General features: G+C 41.6%; 1 protein-coding gene across 5 annotated transcripts in view; it reads left to right on the top strand.

The window, feature by feature from the left end:
* The first annotated feature begins 13,175 nt into the window (after positions 1 to 13,175).
* BTC (betacellulin) overlaps positions 13,176 to 15,937 on the top strand; it is a 58,329-nt gene continuing 55,567 nt past the window's right edge. For 3 of the 5 annotated variants that reach the window (XM_031470700.2, XM_031470699.2, XM_010982925.3), the window contains exon 1: positions 14,984 to 15,374. In XM_031470700.2, coding sequence (XP_031326560.1) covers positions 15,311 to 15,374 — 64 coding nt within the window. In that variant the 5' untranslated portion in view covers positions 14,984 to 15,310. Of the gene's footprint in view, positions 13,212 to 14,983; positions 15,375 to 15,937 lie in introns of those variants that run through there. The other 2 variants (XM_064485415.1, XM_010982917.3) reach the window with 2 other exon arrangements.

The raw sequence follows: 15,937 nt of genomic DNA, 5'->3' as shown, positions 1-15,937 counted from the left end.
TCCGACAGGAGGAAGCCATTCTAAGTCTATAGGTCTACTTCTGCTGCATCCAGCAGGTGATGCTGGCCCCCTGAGAACTGCTACAGAGTTGCAAGGCTTCATCTCAGAGGGCTGAGGCCCAGGAAGATTGTGGTGAGGCCACTGTATGAGTGTGTGTGTGCGTGTGTCTATGTGTATCAGGATGGAGAAGAGTATGTGGGAATAAAGGAAAATGAAGAGGAAGAGGTAGTTTGAGAGAATAAGTGGAAACAAGGTGTACATGGGTACAAAATGATAACTGATGGGTATTTGTCTTAAAATTTCAAAAAGAGACAAATGATGGTGAGCACAGGGTTCTGAGGATAACAACAAAGAGAACCATTTCTTCATCTGCAGTCCTGGGAAGCTCACTTTGAGAACTGCAGATATTCCAAGCCAGAATTTCTTTAACTTAAAGGGCAATTATGAACCAATTAACTTTAATGGACAAATCAGAATTGTGCTTACTTTTATAGCCAAAGCCCAGTCAGATTCATTAAGAAGGCTTTACACTTCTATATGAAGCTTTGATTCCACTTGGCACTCTCCTCTGTCTACTTCAGGCTGAGTTTCCCAACGAGGTGAAACTCTCTTAATCAATTGGTCAAGCCAGCTATGGCCTCATGAGTCCAAATGTCCTTTGATAATAAAAAAAGCTAACAGGCGTGTCTGGGCAATGGCTCAGGGGGTCAGAAATGTACCAATAGGAATTAAAGGCAGTTTAAGATGAAAGGAAATCCTTATACCCTCTTCTTGATGGCTGTAGTCCCAGTCTGCTTCATAAGCAGAAATAGGGAGAAAAGAGTTCCGGGGAGTAACAGAATCAAGAGACAAGCTACAAAGCAGGGGGTTGGGGAAGCTTCATTACATTGTTACCCTAGTGGTTGTGATTCCAGTCCAATAAGAACACCAGTGGACACCAGTCCTGGGTTTGGAGAAAATGTAATAGGATGATTATGCTGCAAACCATAATCAAATCATAATTTGCAGTTCCTGCCTAGGAAAGGAGATGTGAGCATGCATCGAGATCTCTCCTAGGATGATCTGAAAATCAAACACTTGTATCAGAGTCACCTGGAGGCTTGTCATGTGGTTGATCCCTGCTCAACTGAGATTTATGGAAGTAGAAGTTCTGAGATCAGGGCCTGGGGATATGCATTAAACAAAAACAAAACAAAACCTAAACCAAAACAAAAACACTTCCTAGGAAGTTCAAATACACAATAAAATTGAGAATTACTGGCTTAGAGGATAGCTAAGAATATCAATTTTCCTTTATCCGTTGTCTTAACTTGTGTCTTGATTGGTGGGGAATGAAGTCACACTGAAGGATACTAGGGCAAACCCAGAATATCTCTATAAAATGGAAGCTTAATTTCTTAGTATGTCACTGAAGGAGCCAACTGCCACCGTGGAGGGTGGGTTGAATGTCCTTAGTGACATCATCATACCTAATTTGAATTTGAAGAGTTACAAATTACAGGAATTTATTAAGCTCATGAGTATAGAAAGGTACTCAACATAACTAAGATATAATGAAGCATGTAGTTACAATGACAATATAAGCTCTGAATCTGTAATGTTTGGATAAGATAACCACAGTCATTCTTATCTATTCATTGAGGCTGAGCAATGGTTACATAACAGGATATTAAAATAGAAGCATCAGATAACTGAGTTATGAGAGAGAGCACTGATTTGAATTTGAAAAATGTAGGTGGCCAAGACTTAGTTGCTTTATAACAATAGAGGCTTTGAGGAGGAAGAGGACTTTTGGGAGAGGACCATTTGTGTACTGAGTTCTATCTCCTTTTGAAGGGGAAGGGTGGGTGAGGCTTTCCCCTGGACCTCAACTCAAAAAGGAGGTGTTTGTTCTAAGGAGACCACTGAAAATTCATTGAGATCATTGTGAGTTGCCTGCAGTTTGACAGGCTCATAGTGACTGCGTGGGAATCCTGCCTGAAGAAAGAAAGTGGAAAAGTCTAGTTGCTGATGGATAAGCTGATGGATCAGTGTCCTGGGTTTGGCTTGTACCCCCAGGGTGGCTGTGAAAGGATACCTGTGTGTTTCCCTTTTGCTGATGTGGACTGCACACAGTGGGTTCTGCACACAGTGGGAATGCTGGCCTAGAGTTGTCTTCGTTTCAGAAGACCCTCTGGATGGCCAAACAAGCCTCAGAAAAGAGAAGCTGAGGATATGGTCAAGTCCCTAGGTTCGAGGCCACAAGGTGGAATAGGGAGGAACCCAGGAGAATCAAGAGAACTTCAGGGAGAACAAGCCTAGTGATGGAAGTTTCCTGAACAGTAAGTGAATATGCCCAGCAAAGGAAAAGCAGGCTCTAATCATCTGCTGGGCTCTGAAAGTTCTAGATGAGCTTATGACAGGGCCTGTGTCAAATGAAAGCTTTCCTGTTTTCCTTCCCTTTTTCTCCCTCTCACTCTCCCACACCCTTGTCTCTTAGCTCAGAAGCATTAAGGACAGCAACTGCTGATGAGGGAGAATGTGAGAGAGAAGGGGAGAAGCCCATCACCCCTCCCTTCCCAGCTTCAACCTTGCTGCTGGCTGCAGAACCTGGCTGGAGGAGAATGGAGATGTCTCACCTTTGAGTGAGGACCAGACGTCTTGATTGTGAATTGAGACTTTACAACTTTAATCAGATTTCAAAATATTTTAAAAAAAGAATTTTCTAAGTTTTCATCCAGAAATAAGGAAACCACAACAACAAAATAAGAACTGTAGGAAACAAAACATAAAGTCTCTTTGTAATTGCATCCTGCGAGATGTTTCTGATCATTGTAACAGTTAGTGTAGCTCTAGAAGTGGTGTGCCTCAGGTGTGATTTGAGCATGGAACTTGGGGGTTTCATCAACAAGGATTCAAAAATGAGTAAACCTGATCCTCTTTCCTTCCAAATTTATATTCTATATGAGCACAGATTCTCTCTGCCAAAAGAGTCCAAGTTCCCTGGGGAAATCTCAGGCCCCTAATGGAGACCAGACCCTTCTAGTGAGCTCACAAGTTGTCTGGTGCCTCTGGCCAGGGTATGGCCAGACCTGGAGAGCCTGCCTTAGATAGAAGGCTCTCCTCCCATCTTTCCCTGAACCTGGATCTATAGAGTCTGACCATTCTTGAATCCCCAGGCAGGAGATGAGTTTGCCTTATGACACTTAGCAATCTGTGATGCTGCCAGAGAGATCACACAACCACAGAAGGATGAGCCTCCTTCCTGCTGCTGCCAAGTGCTGTCTTTTCAGAGGTCTTTTTTTGCTTCTGGCTGGGCAAACACCACCCATGTGAAATCTTCCCCAGGCCTTACCGTTGATAACATGCCCACCTCCTGTCCTGTACTTCTTCTGTACCTTACTTTCACCTTCTCTTTATAGTGCCAAGGGTACCACTTTACTATTACATCTTTACATGGCTCTCTGCTCCACTGAAACCGTGAGGTCTTAGGAGGCTTTTTGTATGTCCAGCACAGCACATGGTACACAGAGAGTACTCAGTGTACACCAAAAAGTAGGGTTACTTGGTCTGATTTAAATGCTTTAGGGTATGTGTATGGGGTCAAACCAAGGCTTGGCCCTTTATCAACTAGATAAACAAATTACTTAACCTCTCTGTGTTTCATTTTTCTCACCTGCAAAATAGAGAACAATAAGTCTCTGCCTTTATAGGGTTGTGTGACTTAATATGTGAATGAGTCAAATCCATGAATCAATCCATGAAAATGTGTGGCTGGCACATAGTAGAAATTCAATACATTTCAGCAACTATTCTTTTCTTTAGTTTTATTTCTTATTGAAGTGTAGTTGATTTACAATGTTAGTTTCAGGTGTACAGCAAAGCAAAGCAAAGCAGTTATACATACACATACATATGCATATTTTCTTTACAGATCTTTTCCATTATATGTTACTACAAGAAATTGAATATGGTCCTTGTGCTCTACAGTAGGTCTTTGTTGATCTATTTTATATACAATAGTGTATCTGTTAATATTATTATTCCTGTTATTGTTACTATCATTCTATTCATCATACTTTACAGCGATCTTTGATTTTGTTTTCTGTTCTTTAATTGTGCTGAGCATTCTGAGAGCAGAGACTAGTCTTATTTAATCTAATATGCCTGGAGGCTTGCCATGTACCTGACACAGAGTGGGTGCATTTCTCCTGATTATTGAGTGAATTAATTGAATAGATGTGACCGCAAAGGAGATTCTTTGGGAAGAGAGGGCAAGAGAGTCTCTGGTCAATTAGTGCTGCAGCCGTGCATTTTTCTGGAAAAGCTGAAGTGGAAGAAATGGAGCTGAGCCCAGGTTATGTCATAATATTCCCAGCGAGATGACCTGAAGGCACACTTGTTACATGTGGAGAGAACATTCAGCAGTAGCACTGTGGGCTCTTTTTATTCCTTGTCTCTTGGCCTATAATTTGAAGTTTAACTGACCTTCATGCACAAAAATCCTAGTAATGAATTCAATTCATTTTTGAACAGAAGGTGATAAAAGTAATACTGTGCATCAGGAAAGTGGAAGAATTAATGAAGTAATTAACCTTAGTCAGCATGTGATATGACCCTGGCCCAAGGAACAGATAACAAAACAAGGAAAAATGCCTGGACTGAGAAAAGGGTTTATGATCAATGGGAAAAGGGGAGGACATTTGAAAGTCGTGCTTAAGGGGCAGTGATAGAAAAAATCTTTATGAGACGCGTACTCTGGGACTGTCCCCATAGAAAGGATGTGGGTTGAAATTTGGGCTAATGACAAGCAGGGCATTGCAAGGGCAATTTTGGTGGAGAAAAAAGCAGCAGTTTCTTTCTTCTTTCTTTCTTTCTTTCTTTCTTTCTTTCTTTCTTTCTTTCTTTCTTTCTTTCTTTCTTTCTTTCTTTCTTTCTTTCTCTCTTTCTTTCTTTCTCTCTTTCTTTCTCTCTTTCTTTCTTCCATCTTCCTCCTAATCCTTTCTTTCTCTCTCCTTTTCTCTGTCTATGGCTTCTCTACTTGTTCCTGTCTCAACATTTTATCTAGCTTACATTATTGGAAACTCCTTGGAGTAATCTTTCCACTAGTGGTTGCCCTTCCTCTAGCCCCCACACTTCAAAAGAGACTTCCTTGGAGTTAATGTAATTCAGGAAAGACCCAGAGATCCAGGTGGTCCAGATATGACCCTCCCTTGATGGCTATGCCTCCACCAACAGTTGTGAAGACCAGAGGTATGCATGCCCCAGACCTCTGTGTGCTACTGGTTAGAAAACTGTCCTTTCTCCACATTCAGTACTCTCTGCTTCACCTCCATTATCTTCCCTGAAGGCATCAGCACGTGTCTTGAGTTTGTTTGAATGACACGGGCAGAATATTTGACCTGGAGGAAATTCACTTTCTAACCTTGCCACTGCTAATCTTGCCACTGCTATTAGAACCAGAACTGGCAGAATCCACTGTATATCTTTCACTCGTTCTTATGAATGTACACCACTATATATTGAGTGTCTGTGACCCACATGACCCAGTTTGCACTCTGCAAAATACTGGGTGTCTGAGTAGGGTCTCTGCTCTCATGTACCCTATGATGTGGTCAAGGAGAACAGAGGTGGAAAAAAGGAGGCCAAAATGGTGACTTTCCTTCTGAGCTACAAGTCTCTTCAGGTTACACTAGGGGCATAAAGGAGAGACACATATATTCCACTAGGAACTGGAAAGTCAAGAAGAGCTTCCCAGTCGAGGTAATACCCTGAAATGTGAGCAGTATCTGCCAGGTAGATAAGCGATCACAGGCTTTCAGGTCAGCAGAAGATGTTCAGCTTATGGTCAGGAAACTGCAAGTAGTTCAGATAGTCCAGTGGGACTGTAGTAGGGGGACAGTGAGGTGGCGACGGTCAGAGTGCAGGGTAGAAGGAACCAGAAGAGGCTGGATCATCAGAGCCTTTATATGCTGGCTGAGGGGTCTGAACTGACTCCTGGCCATGGGGAAGTATTGAAAGGTATTCAGCAGGGTGGCAACACATTTATTCATTTGTTCATTCAGTGTTTTATAGAATAAAAAGTTTTCGAACATGTTTCTTGCTGGGCGCTCTTCCAGGCATTAGAGCCACATCAATACACTAACAGTTAAAAATCTCTGCTCCTATGGAGTTTACTGTCTACTGGCAGGAAAAATATATATTATCAATTAGTTAATTATATAGTGTGTTAATAGGCCGTATGTACCAAACAAAAACATAGCACAGGTTAAGGGGGATCAGTGGCACTTGGGAGAGAGGAAGAGTTGCAGTTTGAAAGAAGGTGATCAGAGATTTGAAGGAGCCACTGGAGTGAATGATGCAGCGTGTTGGAAGAAAGGAGATGCCACAGGCAGAAGGAAGTTCTGGTCCAAAGGTCTGAAGGTGGGAGCAGGCCTGGCAAATGTGAAGAATCTTGAAGAGCCCTGAGGGCCTGCAGTTAAGTCAGGTAGGAGGAGCACAGGTGGCAACGAGGTCAGGGAAGTAATGGAAAGGGTGTCATGGGCTGTGCAGGGGCTTATAGACCCTATAAGGACTTTGGTTTAGTGAAATGAAGAGCCATTAGGAAGAGAAAGAGAGAGACAGAGAGAAGTAAAGGAATAATAGATCTAATATATCATTTTAAAATTCAAAAGGATCATTCAGCTACCGAGCCAAACAGACTGTCCAGAACAAAAGCACACAGGCCAGTAAGGAGGCTCTTGTGCTAACTGAGGCAAGAGATAATGGTGGTTTGGACCAGAATGGTAGCAGTGGAAGAGATGGGAAGTGGTAGATTCTGGATATATTCAGATTTTTATTGTGGAATTATCAGTATTGAGTTGTAGAGGGTAATATTTTACATGAGGGAACATTTATTGAGTGATTACTAGGCACCAGATACTAGTCTGAATACTTTTTATGTACTCATCCATTTATTTTCCCCAATAACCCAAAGAAAGAAGAATCATTGTTATTCCCCACTTTATATATGAGAGAATTAAAGCAGAGAAATAATATTGGAGTTGGGAAAATCAGAAGCTTATTCCATGCATGAAATGATAAGGGTCCAAGTTAATGCAATAGCATTGGAAATGAAGCCGGAAACCAGGCTGTGAAGTGATAGGGAAGAGAAGATAATATTTTCCACCTGTAGCTATTTTATTTCCTTCTTTCTGAGTAGGGCATTGGATAAGTGGCCATTAAGGTGGTGCAGACGGCTTGAATCTCATCTCTGGGCAGAAATGCCTTTGCAGACATTTTCTCTGTAAAGCTATGAGAGACATTTATTGTCTGCAGAGCTATCGTTTTGATTTATGGGGGAAAATATTTTAGCTGATAATAAAGGAGATAGTTGTACTGCAGTGTACATATATCCTTAAACTGAGAGAGATGGTGGAAATATACAAAATTGAGAGGGTTGAGGGAAGGTTTTTATAATAAATGTTTTAATTTTTTTTACCACACCATCTTCTGCTAAGTAGATTTCTAAAGGAGAGGCATAATTTCTATCTTATCTGTAGGATGACAGGCAATGACAATTTGCAAGTCTGGAATGACTTGAAGTGGGTTTTATTAATGAAGTTGTCAGCACAAGGGAGACAGAAGGATATAGTGTACTAGCTTATGTATTGGATTCAGTGGTAGAAGACCTTGATTCTAGCTCTAATGCTGAGACTCATGTTATAGAACTCCTTTATGCTGTATTTATAAAACAAAGGCGATAAGAGACAGCAATGGTAAGGGATGCTTCCAGGCTTTTTGAGGAAGAAGAAAGTACAAATGAAAGCTACATCATGAAAAACTAAACTTTCAAATTATGAACGCTTGGAGGGAGAGAGTTAAGGATATTTACTCACTCGAGGGGATTTTTCTGTTGAATTTACCATTTTGACAGTTTGCCCAAAGAAAGGAATATAGCAGTTAGAAGTTATTAAGATTTACACACGTCATTTGTCATCACAGCTGGAACTCTCAATAACAGCTCTGCAGTCTAGACTACATTGCAAATCTGACCCTTCATCTTCTTGGGGCATCAACTATAGTTAAAAAGAACCCTTCCTTTAGATGTCTTTGTTCATGGGAATATTTATTCTGTTTAAATGCAAGCTTATGTTCATACCCCTAAGTTAAATCTCCGTTTTGTGCCCTCAGGAATACATTAAAGAGTGTGATCTACATAGCTGAAAGATAGTGATTTGACCAGTGTCAAGATTTAACCTTATGCACTTCACATTTAAATGATTTGATAATTGACGTAATCTTGTACTTGCTGATAGGTTAAGAATGCAGAAATTTTTAAATTGTATCATTTGTGAGACCAATCGACCATGATTTGCAATAAATATATTTTAGTGCTTAATTTTTATTTCTGTGGGAGCCAGTGGGCATGTAAATATTATGGACCATAAACCAATAGTACCAGTTTTAAATTAAATTTTAAATTAAGTTGCAATTTGAAGATAGTCTAGAATATGGGAGACTTCTTAGCCATTTGTATGCTAATTGGTTTTTAAAATTATTTTCTAAATGTCTAGTTTCATGGCCTATTTAAGCAGAAATAGTTTCTTAGTGAACATTTGGTCACTTTAAAACAGTGTTGGAGGAAGAAAACTTGCAATATTGTATTAGCATTTTATGGCTGAAAAAGGCTGTTTAAAGTCATCGAGCCTTGGAATCTCAGAACCTCCAGGTTAAGAATGAAACGAAATTATTTGAATTGCCTTTATAATACACAGCATGTGCATTTCCAGTCATTAGGTCCCAAGGGAATCTATTATCTCATTAGAACTTTAGACAGATCTTTATATTGAATCCAAATTCATCTGCCTCGAACCCTTAGGTCCTTGTTGCAACCACTGGGACTGAGTAATCTGAATAGAATTCATTTTCCATGTGACAACTCTTCAAATATTTGAAGACATCTATCATGCAAGCCACCTTCCTTCCCTCCCTTCCTCCTTGCATTTGTCCTCTCTGCTTAAGGCTAAACAACCCAGAAAGAACTGTTATTTGTGAAACAGAGGCAAGAACCCTCACCAATCTGGTTAAATTTAGCAAACTATCATTTATGAGATACACATTCTTCCCTTTTGGGATGACTAAAAATAGATTTCCTTATCTGCAGTCTTTGGAAACTAATTTCACATAGATTACTAACAGCTCTTCCTCCTCCCCAGTGTTTTGGAATATAACTCATATGAATAGAAACACTTGATTTCATCAAAGGATTTGGGGACACTCTCAAAATTTCTACACTCATCTTGGAGTTTCTATTTTTAAATTTTAACTTATTAGGTCAAGAACACAACACGAGCTCTACCCTCGTAACAAAATTGTTAGTGTACGTGATGTTATTGTTGACTATGGGTACAATGGAAGGCGAATCTCTAGGGTGTATTCATCCTGCTGAACGGAAATTTTCTGCCGGTTGATCAGTACCTCCTCCTTTTTCCCTCTGCCTAGCCCCTGGCAACCACCACTCCTTTCTTTGATTCTAAGAATTTGCCTATTTTGGATATCTCATATAAATGGAATCATGCAATATTTTTTCTTTCTGGGACTGGCTTATTTCACTTAGTATAATGTCCTCAAGGTTTGTCCATGTGGTTGCATTTTGCAGAACTTACCTGTCAGATGGCTATTATATATACATAAAAAAAAAGACAGCAAGTGACAAGAGGAGAAATTGGGACCCTTGCACACTGTTGATGGGAATGTAAAATGGTGCAGCTACTATGGGAAATAGCAAAAAGTTTCCTCAGAATATTAAAAATAGAACTACCATATGAACCAGCAGTCCTACATCTGGATATTCATTCCAAAGAACTGAAATCAGGAATCTTGAAGAGATATTAACACTCCTATCTATGGTTACTGAGTTAACAATAACAATAATAGAGGTATTAACACTCCTATCTATGGTCACTGAATAACAATAGGATGTAGAAACAATCTAAATGTCCATAGACCAATGGATGGATAAAGACAATGTACTATGTACATACAATGAAATACTGTTCAGCTTGAAAAAATAAGGAAATTCTTCACTCATCTTGGGTTTTGATACCTCTTCAGATGTTCTTTTTATTCCCTTTTGTTATGCTTGGCAGAAAAGAAATCAAATCACAATAAAAATGAAAAAAGTTTACATGTGTATGTGTATGTGTGTGCTTAAGAGAGATTCAAGTGTGTTGCACCATTGGCACAGAGTGATTGGTCATGTTCCTCTTTGATATTTTCATTATGAACATAAATGAAGTTCTGTGATCATGTTCTGAGAGTCATTTTCACATTTCTCAGCCTCTTCAGAGGCTGTTCTCACAGGTCTGTGACAGTCACCCTTGACTGCATTCCAATATGTGACTTCCCCTCCAATTTTTATAGAATGTTTAACTGAAATGATCAATAATTATATAATTGGATGTGTTTTTTAGAGCTTTCACCCTTTTTAGCTTCCCAAGCCCTACTAATATGCCTGTTTTTCTCTGAGATGCTTTTGAAAGCTTGTCTTCTTTCAATTGATGCTACATAGTTGATTCCAGTCTTCTCCTCTGTGGCCATAACTAATTCTAGGGTCACACCATCATTTTTATCTTCTGTTTTATTTTGCTTAACCCAATATCACCTCGTGAATTAGAATTAAATCCAGCGCAGCAATTCCTCCGTCTCTTCCTCTATATTTTGAAGAGATGCAACTTTTCAGGAAGTCAAGTGAAGAACTCATTAGATACACTGTTGCTCTCAAATAAGACTTTCAGCAGGTGTCTAGAGGATTGGCCTCACTCACTGCTACTATTTGAGCCACTTGAAGTCACAGGGAATGATTTCCCACTAAGTCACTGGATTTGAAGAGTGTGTCCAGGATTCAGAACTTGAGCATGTGCAGCGTAGCTCTGCCGACCATCAGCTACGTGGCTTTGGGCAACTTATTTAATTTCCGTGTTTTACTTCCCTCAGTGCGAAATGAGAATAACAATAATACATAATTCACAATGTATTTGGTGAGCATTTAAAATATTAATGTACATAAAGTGCTTAGAATGGTGCCTGTTAGACCCATAAGCATCAATAAGTGTTCACTGTAAATATTGTTCTAGGAGAGGATTGATGAACTCACGTAGCCTGAACTGAAAAAATTTCCTCCCCTACCCATGAAAGAGGCCTATAGGGTATTGGGGAGGAGACAGAAACATTCACCTTGTCCACAGTAAGTTTCTTCACTGTGGGACAAAGGATGCTACAGGCGAAATGTCCTCATATCAGATGTGTTCATTTGGGTAACATCAATACCTTCTAATACAATGGTGCAAGGTGGGTATTCAATATATATTTGGCGAACTAGAATGTAGGGACAAAAGAAGAAAAAAATTGAAGAGGGGACAATTTTGCCACTGTGTGGGTTAGGAAAATATTTTCTATTTGGCCAGTTGTTTGCAAGTCTTGCCACAATGTTACTTCTATTTCTCTATTCCTTACCCCTCCCTCAACATTTTTTTTGACCCCTGATGCATTCTACTGTGCTTCATAAGTCTGCTTTCCTGAGATTCCTAGAGAGGTTTCTCCACCTCCTCTTCTAACAACTTCTTTCTAATCTTTTGTTCCAATAATTGCTACAATTGCACCAAATCTTGGGATAAATTTGAAGCTACCAAATGAAAGAAGGTCAGAGGGATCTACGGGAGTACCAGAGGGAAAAACAGTGCCCAAGAATTTCATGGAATTTCAGGCTCACTGTTACTTTCCCATCAGAGCTTTGCTCAGTGCTCTATCCTTCCCTCCACTAGGACTATTAGTAAGAGAAGGTTAGTGAAGGAAACCAGTTCCTACTAGTTCTTCCTATGTAATCTATAAACAGACTTTAAAATAGTTGAACAACTATAATACACTGAATAATTTCCAATATGCCAGATTTTGCCTTAGGGATATATATCACTGGGAATCAAAAAAACTGTGCCAATCATTACTATCACATTTTGGAAATGAGAAAACTGAGGTTCAGAGAAAAGAGTAATTTGTGATCCAGACATTCAGTGACAAGCTCCAATTCGAACAGACTAAACAACCTTCCAAACCAATTGTATGTAGTATTCCACTCTATTGTCCCACCCAGAAGAGTGCCTTGCTGATGGGAAACTATGACCATGTAGAAAGGGATGAAGCCATTGTGGCAGGTGTATTAGGGAGGGATGTCTAGGGCCTGCCATGTTACAGCATTAAAATCATTAAGCGTCTTAGGTGCTTGCCTACTTAGTCCACAAGTCCACAACTAGGGCCTACACACAAACCCAGATTAAGAAAAACATCAGAAGTATCTTTTTGAAGTATGTATGAATATGATCAAAGGAGAAGGTCATAATGATGACCTGAAACTGATAGATAAAATATTACAGAGAGGGTTATATTTAAGATTTATTAAACTTCTCTTAAACTGCCATTTAAAAAAGACAGCAAGTCAAACAGACTGAGGCATGCATATAAAAAAAACAATCCCTGAAAGACTGAAGAGGAAGGCATGATAAAATAGGTAAGGAAAAATAATAACCCCCTTCCCTGAGACAAACTAGATTGTAAAGCATAATCACCTGCATACAGCTTCTGAGCACTGAGTTCTTCACTCATGTACTACTGACTTTTAATAATCCATAATGCATAACGTTTATCACTAGTATAAAACATTATATTCACCATTCATATTTCTTTTTATTCATCTACCCTTATTCAATTAAATACTGTTAATGAACACTAGGAAATCTTCCTTTACTGAATGCTTAAAAGTCATAATTTGGAGAATATGTGCTGATCTTGAATGGATACATTCCAGAATTTTCCTTTCTACCACCACATGTGTGTCTGTCCACATAGGTGTTGTGCCCCACAAGTAACCACAAGCATATTTTGTCCTGCCCAGAGAAGGGGGTGGAGTGTCCCTGCTGGAGGCTGCTTTGTGTGGGAAGAGGAAAGATTGATGCTTAAAGGCCTCTGAAGGCATTCACTTAAGCCTCACACCAGATTCGGAAGGGCTGGTTATACCAGCCTAAAGCTGGAACAGGAAAAATACCATTCAAGCAAACTCTGGCTTGCGGAGTCTGGGTATACAAGTTGTACCTTGTGACTCTGGTGTCGATTTGACCCGTTCTTATTTTAGTAACAGCTCAGGTTACAATCTAAAGCATGGAGACACACCTCAGTTACATGAATGATTCCTCAAGAAGGTCAGTTCTTACCTCCTACTCTTTCAAAGATAGTGGCTGGAACTCAGATTTACCTTCTCCTGTGGTGAATGAATTGGGAGACACAGAAAGAAGAAGGGGGAGGAAGAGGAGGAGGAGAAGGAAGAGAAATAAGGAAGGAAGGCAGGAAGAAAGGAAGGAAGAAAGGAGGGCAGGCGAAGGAAAGCAAGAGGAAGAGAAAGATAGAAAAAAGTTGCTTGACCTTAAAGAGATTGGAACTCTGGTGCCAGAAAATTTGGAAGGCATATTCTCTGGTGTACTTTTTACTTTTGGCAGTGAATAAAGCCCTTAGGGAATGATATTAATTTATCTGGCCTACTTAACATATTAAAGTACACTATTTCATACTCTAGTGGCCTGGAAAAGTTAATTTACCATTCGAGTGGCATGAATATCAAGTCCTGGCACTTTACAATATTCGACAAACACCTGGTATTGTTTGCCTAGGTTTGCTTTATTTTATATTAGGATCTATGAAGAAGGAAAATAAAATAATAAGGTTCTGTTGAGGATAGCAGGATGGTTGTTGGCTAGGGTACCATCTCAGAGTGAGAGTTGCCTTAACAAAGGTCCTGATGCAGAGAGAAGGAGAGAGTATTAGAAAGAAAAAGGGAAGGATGGAGATTGAAAGGAGAGAGATGATGTCAAATCCACTGGTTTCTTTTTCTCTTGACCTTTTTACCTGAGATTAGTGTGTTTTCCATCTATCCCACAATCTTGGATTTCTCTCAACCTCATGCTTGTCCTCTCTACCGATTCTTTATGAGCTGACATGTGGGGGCTAGAATGGGATTCTGAAAATTAACTGATTTTTAGACCTCTGGATATACTCGTTGCCTAGGGCACTAAAATAATGTGAATTGGTTTTGAAATGAAATGTCACTTGTGGAAGAAAAGTGCATAATAATTTGTTTAATTTAAACAATGAGGTGGAAAGGGCAGACATCTGAACTGCATTTCTTACGTAAATGAATGTTTATCAGACTTCGGATGTTCTAGAAATACAACTTTTGTACTGAGGGGGCATGATTACACATACAGATCTCGCAGGAGGAATATAGATCAGCATGAAAACCGCTGTACCCTTTGGTTATTTTGGAGGCAAATATATGGATCACGTAAGGTAAAACTAGTTGCTGCTTTCTCTCTTTAAAAGCTGTAAGGATGCCTTCGTGTTCCAGAAAATGCTTGGCGCAGAACCATCAGATCCCCCCTCTCCCTAAAGCGGAGATGTGATGGAGTAGAGATCCTGCTTGGCAGGCCACAAAATGCAAAAAGCATTCTCCTTGTTCTCAGAGATTTGACAAAGTAGAGGAGTAAAAAAAAAAAAAAAAATGAAAATACAATGAATAAACGAGTAAATGGAGAAATAAAAAATGTAAGTGACATTTCTAAAATAGCTCCTGGTGAGCGCAAACTCCAAGATACTCAACAAATTATATATAGAAAAGAAAGGATTGTAGATTGTCAAATGCCTGAGGTTAACCACAGTGGGTGTTGGCTCTGGTCCCTCCAAGACAACAGCAGTTGGCTGAAATAAGGGAAGTTAGAATTCCAGCCCGGACGGGTCTCTGAGTCTTGTTCAGTGGGTTCCAGGAGTTCATAGCCGGCTTTCCCCAGCTCTGCCTGCAGGCCCCTTACCTCGGACCCCTCCGCGCACTCACCACCTCCTCGACTCCCCAGGGACAGGGACAGGAACCAGCAGGTGCGACCCAGCAGGGGGAGTGGTGAGCTGGCCCGAGGGCAGCCCGAAAGTGTCCTGGAGCGTGGGTGTGGGTGTGGGGTAACTTGGGTGGGAACAACGTAGAGGCCACCACCACGAAGTCCTGCGCCTCTTCGGCGGGGTGTGTGCAGAAAGAGTGCGGATAAATAAGAGGCACCCTCCTCCCGGCGACATTCGCCTGGCCGGCCGGCCGCCCGCCCTGGGTGTTTGCCCGAGCGGTAGCCAGGGTGCCAGCGTGGGGAGTAGTTTCGTTTCCTGCTGGCTCCAGGATCCGTTTCCAGGCACCCCGTCCCGGGAAGAGGGCGCAGGAGGAGGCGGGAGACTTGTCTCGGGGCTGCCGGGCCCCGCAGCGGGGTTGATGGCCCGGGTCGCCCCGGGCAGCAGCGCCAGCAAATTGCCGCTGCTTCTGGCCCTCGCTCTGGGTAAGTGGCTGCCCTGGACACTGGAGACCCAGGAGGAAAGTCTGGGGTGGAGTCGCGGGAGGGCGAATCTTTCGCACTGGCAGCTGGACCCGAGGGCGTCCCGGGGCTGGCAGGGGCGGGTCGCAGAACTTGAACGGCTGGGACGGCGTGAAGTTAAGGATCCGCAATTAGGCACCTGGGGCCGCACCTGACGCGGCGGGCTTGGGCGCGTGGGCCGCACAGCACAAAAGGCCGGGGCGCAGGATGCGGGTGTCCTTCCGCCGTGGGGCGCCGTGCAGGCCCGCGAGGGGTGGTGGCAGGGAAATCCGCCAAAGCGGGAGCCTGGGAGACTAAACAGAGAAGACACCCCGCGGACGACAGAGAAACGGGAACCCCTTGGCTTGAGATGCGGGCCTCGGGTCTCGGGGAGTGCGGGGCAAGGGGGAGAACGATTTGCCTGATGTGTGGGCCCTGGGCGTGTGCTACGGACTGGAGGGGGACCACCCCTGAGAGCTGAGAGCTGGCAGTGGCCTGAGAATGAATTATTACACCTATTTCTTGCTGGCGAAGTTGGGAGGAGCAGT

Source organism: Camelus dromedarius, chromosome 1 (genome assembly GCF_036321535.1).
Source record: "Camelus dromedarius isolate mCamDro1 chromosome 1, mCamDro1.pat, whole genome shotgun sequence".
NCBI lineage: Eukaryota > Metazoa > Chordata > Mammalia > Artiodactyla > Camelidae > Camelus > Camelus dromedarius.
The sequence above is the reverse complement of the archived record's forward strand: the minus strand, read 5'-3'. Positions and strand labels throughout refer to the sequence as shown.